The sequence below is a fragment of the Microtus oregoni genome, unplaced genomic scaffold, assembly GCF_018167655.1.
Source record: "Microtus oregoni isolate MIOR12 unplaced genomic scaffold, Mior012 000001F_ref0000356, whole genome shotgun sequence".
Lineage (NCBI taxonomy): Eukaryota > Metazoa > Chordata > Mammalia > Rodentia > Cricetidae > Microtus > Microtus oregoni.
In genome coordinates this window covers 9,461,025-9,468,950 of record NW_024543060.1, presented here as the reverse complement: position 1 = coordinate 9,468,950, position 7,926 = coordinate 9,461,025, and the positions used below count along the sequence as shown (strand labels likewise).

At 51.7% G+C, this 7,926-nt stretch overlaps 1 protein-coding gene across 1 annotated transcript; it reads left to right on the top strand.

Annotated features, from left to right (window-relative positions):
* Window positions 1–2,996: 2,996 nt before the first annotated feature.
* Window positions 2,997–7,900, top strand: CUNH8orf58 (chromosome unknown C8orf58 homolog). The gene is made up of 7 exons (XM_041674345.1): window positions 2,997–3,143; window positions 4,549–4,994; window positions 5,352–5,492; window positions 5,624–5,720; window positions 5,868–5,980; window positions 6,185–6,288; window positions 7,015–7,900. Exons 1-7 carry the CDS (start codon window positions 3,104–3,106, stop codon window positions 7,121–7,123), a joined length of 1,050 nt encoding a protein of 349 aa, XP_041530279.1. The 5' UTR covers window positions 2,997–3,103; the 3' UTR covers window positions 7,124–7,900.
* The last annotated feature ends 26 nt before the right edge of the window (window positions 7,901–7,926 follow it).

Sequence of the window (7,926 nt, the reverse complement as noted above, 5' to 3'; positions counted from 1 at the left end):
TGATATAATCATCTCACCTTTTGCCTGGATGGCTGCCTGAGGATGAGCCTGTATTTTTATAGAAAAGATCAAGATTGTCTGGCTGAGTGGGAGTCTGTCCTGCTCAGCCGCTTGTTAAAAAGGTGTAGCCTCTTTGGCGCCATCTAGTGTTCAATGATTCCTCAGCAAGGAAACTGCTCACAGAATTAGAATTTGGGCTTTGGCTCGGTGGGCAGGCGGAGGACTAAACGCTTTTTGACTTCACTGGAGACAATGTTGAAACAGCAATCATGGGCTGTTATCATAAAGTACAGTAACTGATAAGGTCGTCTCAGAACACACAAGGAGCTGCTGTGTATTCAAAGCCGTGGCCATCTGAAAAGGGACTGATACATATGTTGAGAGATGGGTGACTGCCAACAGGATGCTCAGCTGAGAGCAGTGGCTGCTGGGGGAATCTGTCCTAAGATCAGGAGAGTCTCAATACCAGGTGTGGTATGAACTTCACCCTGAGGCTTTGGGGACACTTGGAAAATGTTAAACGAGTCAAGTGACAGGTTGGGAAGGCTGAGTTGGGTTACAGATGTGGTTATATCTCCACCTACAACAAACCAGTGTGGGCTAAAATGTGCCACAAGACATGAAGGAGGACCGGGGGCAGGCTTTGGTGTTCACCCCTTCGCTCATCCTCACCCTAAGCCAGCTAGCGGCGAGTTTCCATCCTCTCTGACCCACACACCCCTTTGGCACAACTGTACTCCATATTTCTTTCTGTATTTTAGAGAATACGTTCAACAAATGACAGATTCGTTAGGAGAGGGCCAAACATCTAATGAGCCTCTCTTCAAACAAAGCTGGGAGAGCAATCACAGTTCAAAGTCACACATTAGGATAATAATGGTTAAGACTCTAGATCAGTGGTTCCCAACCTTCCTAATGCTGTGACCCTTTAATACAGTTCCTCATGTTGTGCTGACCCTCCCCAGCATAAAACGATTTGTTGTAATTCTGCTACTGTTATGAATCATAATGAAAATATCCGATATGCAGGATATCTGCTATGCAACCCCTGTGAAAAGATCATGTGACCCGCAGAGGGGTTGCGACCCGCAGGTTGAGAGCTGCTGGGCCAGAGCATCCTGGATGTGCTAAGGATGTTTGAACTGCGGTCTCACGGCTCAGAGACAAGTATCACTGTCACCTGCTGTCTGAATGTGGGAAGGGGAGGGGGCCAGGAAAGGAACCAAACCAGAACTTGTCTTTGGGTCCTTGGCTTCACTTGTCCCATGTGAAGCTTAGGGCTGAGTTTTCAGGAAGTCCGCTTCCTGAAATCGGGGTTTCCCCACCAGAGGCAGAAGGACCATGCTCATGCTGCCAAAAGCAGTTGAGTGGTGATGCTTCTTGCGATTCCCTCCGAGGGACATGATTTTCCAGGTGGGGGTGGCAGAGAAGATCGTGGCAGGTGTACACACGGATGTACAACACTTTGGGTAGTGAAGAACTGGCAGGGTTCTGAGTTTGACAGGATGCTAGGTGCAGAAGTCTAGTCCACCACATCAGACCCAGTTTCCCTGAAGGCTGTGGCCGCTCAGACCTGGCCCAGTCTTGCACAAGGGGGTGGGGCCCTATCTGGGAGGGGAGTATCTGTTGGGGAGTGTACTTAGTGGGGTGTGTGTGGGTTCTTTGTGCTGAGCCGCCGCATTCCTGCTGGCTTGGCTTCCTGTTTCTAGATGCATTCCTGTCCTGGTCACCACGGAGACTGCTTGGAATCGGGCCTCACATTTTCCAAATTCAGGGCAAGATCAGACCAAGGGTCTCCCCCTCTTTACTTCCCCACAGTTTCACCTTGGAGGAGAAAGCCACCTGGCTTGGCAAACTCTTCTTGGACCTGGAGAAAGCAGGACTGCCTGGCCCAGCATCCAGTTTCCTACAATATATTTAAAGGACAGGGATGGGGGGTTGGGGTGGGGCAACCAGAAGCCCTGGGAACTCATGCTGCAGGAAAAGGGCTTGACCTAAACATCAAAGTCTGAAGATGGCAGAGAACTGCAACTCGGGCCCTCATCTTGAATGGTGGGTGCCTCAGTTTCCTGACTTTATAGTACTGAACTTCGATTGTTGGTGGCTCTCTGATGAAGGAACCAGTGGAGAGCATTTGAGTATGCAGTCTAGGAAGACAGATGGAGAGGGGCCTGCACACTTCCCTGGGCTCTGGCTCTAATATCTCCTCCCTCCTCCCCAGCATCCTTATCTGCCTCTAGGGGATTTGAAGCCAGCTGAGATTTTCCAGTTTCGTTTTTGGTTTCTGAGAAAGGCGGTGTTTCCCCACAAGCCCCCAGCATCATCTGGTCACCTGGTGGTTGACCATCAACTGCCGCCTGGGCTCCTTTTAGAATGGGGTTGGGGTGGAATGGGACCCGGTCAAGGGTGATGGCTGCTAGGGTCAGGGAAACATTTAAACTTCTGCTCAGCCTCCAGGCAGCTCCAGGCTGCTGGCTCACCTCTTGCCCACTCCCTGCAGACCCAGCCGCCACATCCTTGCAACTTTGTGGCAGTTCCCGGATAAGACAGAAGCTTGGGCTGGATAGGGGGCTCATAAGTTGCTCAGGATACAGAGCGTCTCTGCTCTGTAGATTTTCCCAAGGCGCAGAACCCTTCCCCCTTTCTGACAAGCTGAGGGACCTGCCCTCAAGTCACACAGCTGGGAGGCCGGATGCAGTCCTAGTCTGCCTTCTTCCCTCCGCCAGCGCTGTGGGGTTTCATTTCCTTCCGGACTGTTGTGCAGTGCTACTCCTGCACTAGCAGGTTCCCAGCTGCAGCAGGAACGCAGTAGGCAGGAGCAGCGGGGGCGCGGGGGAGGGGGGGGGTGACCCCGTGCAGCCAGCCCTCTTGCGTTCAGTGTAGGGAGTCCTGGGACAGAAGCTGCCGGGGTCAGCGCCCTCCACCTGCGCGCCGCGCCCCGCCCAAGCCTGCCCCGGCCCGCCCCCTTCGGGGAGTGTCCCGGGGCCTCGCCCAAATGGGCGGGGAACGGCGGGCTGAGCTGCTTCGGCGCAACTAGGGACTCGGGGACGCCCGGGGATCGCTTGTGTGCTGCAGCGGTTACTACGCCTAGCCGGAACGCACCATGCTGAGCCGGCGCCGCGTCTTTGCGGTGGAGCGACTTGGTAGCCGGGGTGAGTCGCGTTGCCTCCCACCTTGGGGTCGCCTCCGGTTCTCCGGTCCCGCGCGGGCGGCGCCCACCGGCCGCGCCCCCTCGCTTCCTTGCTTTGATGGAGTTCAGTCCAGCCAGTGAATATGCTGGGGTCGCCTTGCACAGCGCAGATCCTCTGGGATTTGCAGGTTAATCACCTACTACCCGCATCCTACCGGTCCATGGGCTCCTTTACCCCTAATTCCCTACCCGTGATTGGGTGCCTCCAATACCCTGGCCTCAACCAACAGTCCTGGAAGCCCTTTGGCGACCAAAAACCCATTTCCCGGGGAAGGTTGCAGAGCATAGGCTTCCTGGTCCACTTCCTGAACCAGAGGAACGGGCTGGCATCCTCTTCCCGCCAAAGCAGCCCTAGCTTCTGCCCGATTCCAATAGACCTCCCAGACCACAGTAGAGCCTGGCACAGAGAGGCTGATAAATGGACGCTAGCCATCAGAGTGTGGAGGCTCATGCCTATAACCTAGCGTTTGGGAGGCCAAGGCTGGAAGGATGTTGGAAGTTTCAGGGCAGTTTGGGCTACAGAGTGAAACACTTTCAGAAACAAAACAAAAGTCAGCTTCCTTGTTTTACTTAGTTTATATTTTTAAAGTTTTTTTTTTCTTAAAGAATTTGGGCTTTTATTTTGTGTGTTTTACCTGTGTGGTCTGGCCAGGGAGGTCCGAAGAGGGAACCAGATTTCTTGGAACTGGAGTTGTGAAGGTCCATGTGGGGGCATCCAGCATCCATCTTCTGAACAAACAGTGCTTTAAAATACTGAACCATCGAGCCAAACCCATTTCCCCCCTTTTGACAAAAATCTCCAAATGAGTATAGTTGCTGTCATTTTGTTATTTCTGTTCTGCAGGGTAGGGATGGAACCCAGTGCCTTGTGCATGCTTTGAAAGTTGTCGCTCTGACACATCCCAGCCCCAGCTGCTGTCGTTTTTATCACTGTCCCCACACACTCCAGGAGATACCTCATCCTGCTTCTTGGTGTGTCAAGGGCTCCAGACAGCACTATGTGGCCCCGACCTTCCCCTCGCTCTTTCTTCCTCCCACATCCAAATTTCAAGTAGATCCTAGTTAAGGGTCTATTAAGCCATTCATATTGCAGATTGTCACAACTTGCAATGACTTTTTGCCTACTGCAAGCCCAAAGTGTAGGTTCCTGCCTGTTGACAACAATTGTTATAAAGAGAATCTCATCTAGACATCTTCCAAGCAGGGGTAGAACCATATCCCAGTAGGGCTGTGGATGGCCTGTGTCCTTGCTCACCACTGGTACAGGACAGACCTCCTCAAGGGAATGCTGCCAACTGCTAGGAATGCTGGGGGCACTGAGGGCAGCCTGCCCAGCCTGATACTGACTCTCCTTACAGACGGGGCCTTTGAGGACCTAGCACAAGGCTGTGTGGTGCCAGGAGTTACCTGCACCTACAGACGGATACCAGATAAAACTCATGGATGTTCATTGGACTTCAAGGAAGGACAGATGCCACTTCTGAAACTGGCTTCCCAGGACTCAGGCATGGAGATGGTGGTTGGGGACAGTCCGTTGGCTACCTTGTCCGGACTTTCTCAAGATTCTCTGAACCTTGAACCTGTGGGAAGCTCTGAACTGCCTTCTGCCCAGCTAGACCGGCTGCTGGCCCGACAGAAGCTGGAACAGGTGCTGGAGAGGTCTCGAGAGTTTCCCAGCTTGTCCCGTAGGCGCGGTTCCCTGCAGCTGCTGAGCAAGCCTGTAGGTGGAGTGCCCATCTTTGCCGGGGAACTTGAATCCACTGAGGCAGACACTGAGCTAGAGGCTGGTCTGGAAGAAGCAAAGGTGGTGAGTAGTCATCTTGGCTGAAGACTGGGGTGGAGAAAGCCCTGCCGTGGGGTTTGTGGGGACCCTCCCCCATTTCCCCTGGAGCTCTCTCGGGGTGGGGCGTTCCTTGCCCCTAATTGATGGTTGTGTCACTGCTTCTTGCTTCACCCTGAACCCAGCGGTAGGTAGCCACCCCCACAGAGGAAGTAGACAGGAATGGGTGCCATGCTCAACTGGGCACCGAGGAAGCCAGCCAGGTGTGTCTTCCTCGGCTTGCCTGCTGTGTCGCATTTTGTTGGTTCAGCATAGCCTGGCTACCCAGGATGGGAGTCTTGGATGGATTTGGAAATCTTCCTATCTTAACATGTCCTGCAGGTGGGTGATATGGAGTCTGGAGCATTGACCTGCCTTCCAGGGCAGGGTTTACGTTACCTGGAACACCTGTGCCTTGTGCTGGAGCAGATGGCGAGGCTCCAGCAGCTGTACCTGCAGCTGCAGACCCAGAGGCCCTCTAGGGTGAGTGATGGACAGGTACAGGTGGCTAGATCAGGCAGCAAGGGAGGCAGGGACTCCTGCAAGCATGAATACCTCCCAAACAGCCCCAGCTTTCTGACGAGTCTCTGATTGTCCTATCTCTCCTATCTCAGGATCCTGAGGAGGAAGAATTGGCTCTTTCATCTTCACATATTCCAGACAATAGGGTGCAAGGGCACAGAGAGCAGCTTAGCCAGACAAGGGACCTAGGTAAGGGGTAACTGTGTCTTCCTCTGCATTCTGCCTGCCTGTGCGCCTGCCCAGAGTCCCCATCAGCAGACCCCCTGAACTATAGCTTAGCAGGATTGCTTCCTGTTTGTTTCTGGCCCCAGGTGATGTGTGGTTCTCTTTCTGAAGGTGCAGAGGCATCTGCACTCCCAGAGATGGGGGTGCTCATTGCCAACCCTCCCAGGCTGCCAGAGGCCTTGCTGGAATCAACCCACATCCTTCCATCCTCCCAGGGACACAAGGTAGTGATGGATATATGTGGATATATTTGGTAGAATAAAGAGCATGGGGATATGTAAGTGCTCCCAAATCAGAATTTTAGGGAAATGACAAGATTCCTGTTTGGAGCAGGTGACTTGCTCTGGCAGTGAAGTCCCTGGGAGCGTCATTAGGGATATATAGTATTTAGATGTTTTGTATGATGACCCCTACTCTGTGTTCAGCAGGACCTCTCCCACTGGGACAAGGTCAAGGTCCTGCTCAATCGGATCCGCTGGAGGAGCCCTCGACTCCCTGAGCCTCCTGCCCCTCCTGATAGTTCTGGACCCAGGTGAGTCTTGTGACTGGTCCAGGTTAGGGCAGTGGGGGAGAGGCTGATAGGCCAGGATGTTGATATTGTTCTGTCCTGACAGTTGTCATCTTAGTCCCTTGGGAATTTGTGAGACAAAGTGTTGGAGAAGCTGCTCCAAAGAGCAAAAGCAGTTAAGATGCCCCATCTGTTGGTAATAAGTCTAGATGAGGTTAGGGGCAGTGGCTTTTCTTTTCTTTTTTTAAATTTTTTTCCTTTTCTTTTATTATTATTATTGTTATTATTTATTTATTTATTAAAGATTTATGTCTCTTCCCTGCTACTGCCTCCCACATCCCTCCCCCTCCCCCAATCAACTCCCCCTCTCTCATCAGCCCGAAGAACAGACCGGGTTCCCTGCCCTGTGGGGAGTCCAAGGATCTCCCACCTCCTTCCAGGTCTAGTAAGGTGAACGACAATGGCTTTTCTAAAGCCAATAAGATTATTTAGCATATTTTTATCTTCACCTGCCAAGCCCTTACTCCTTAACACTAAAATTTAGGGGATGGTGAGGTAGGCAGAGAGGTAAATTATTTCACTGCAAGTGAAACCTGTCATGTTTGGAGGCCTGTTCTTTAGGGAGAAGCATCACTTTAACACTCCTATCTCCTCCTCGTAAAGGGAACAAGGCTTTGCAGCTCTGGTTTCTTTCTTCTGCTCTAACTTCTTCTTTGCTTTTTTTTTTTTTTTTTTTTTTTTTTTTTGCAGGATGGAGTTCAGGAACCTCTCTGAAAGGACTCAGTACCACTCCCACCGGAAGGCCTTTATCCCAACATTGGTGATTAAGAAGCCACGAGCAAAAAACCTTTCTGTATGATATCTTGGTGTGCCTGGTGACCTTAGGTGGAGGGGATTTGCCATGAAGTCCCTCACCTTTTGGCTTACTGCTGTGTCTCTGCACTGCCAGGAAAAGCTATTTGTGCTTGCTCCTTTTCAAGGTGACGGCAGAGTCCGCCTCTAAGCAGCATGGCCAAGGAGCCCTGGTTTCCCTGTGAGAGCCTCAAGTACAGTTCTGGCCATCTTCCAGGGTTCTTACTCCTTGTCAGAAATCTCTGGGCTCAGAGAATGTGAATGGACTTATTTATCAGGTGCTCCCGGAGCGTGTTTAGTATGGTGCTGTGCCAGCATGTTGCAGATGTATGTTTAGGCCATCTTTGTTGGACTGTCGACTGCCTGGATTCAATCATCTGGCGGAATCACGCATCCAAAGGGTTGGTGCTTTGGGTGTAACTGTGGAAGGACGGGCACTGATCTTCATTCTACAACGGACGGTTACCGATGTGGATTTATAATTTCTTCCTCATATCTGAGACGGCAGACCTGGGACAGAGAACAACACTGCCTTGGGTAACTTTGTATTGAGTCATGGCCCTGGAGCACAGCCTGTGAAGACTGAATGAGCAGTGGGGGTGGTGGTGGTGATCAAGCACAATGTGAAGAATAGCAATTTCAAGGTCAATTCTAAGTTGCTGTGTTCTATCCTGGAGTTTAGACCATGGCAATGTCTCCTAATTTGTGAGCCACAGCTTCCTACTTGGGATGATGCCTGCCTTACCTACCTCATAAACTTGTTAGGAGGATAAAGTGACATTAAACTCTCTCAATGTGTGCTGTGACTGT

Excerpts from the sequence above, each read along its gene's own strand:
- CUNH8orf58 (XM_041674345.1), top strand. The coding sequence starts at position 3,104 with ATGCTGAGCCGGCGCCGCGTCTTTGCGGTGGAGCGACTTG. Across the intron at positions 3,144-4,548 it reads CTTTGCGGTGGAGCGACTTG|ACGGGGCCTTTGAGGACCTA; the intron begins GTAGCCGGGGTG and ends CTCTCCTTACAG. Across the intron at positions 4,995-5,351 it reads CTGGTCTGGAAGAAGCAAAG|GTGGGTGATATGGAGTCTGG; the intron begins GTGGTGAGTAGT and ends CATGTCCTGCAG.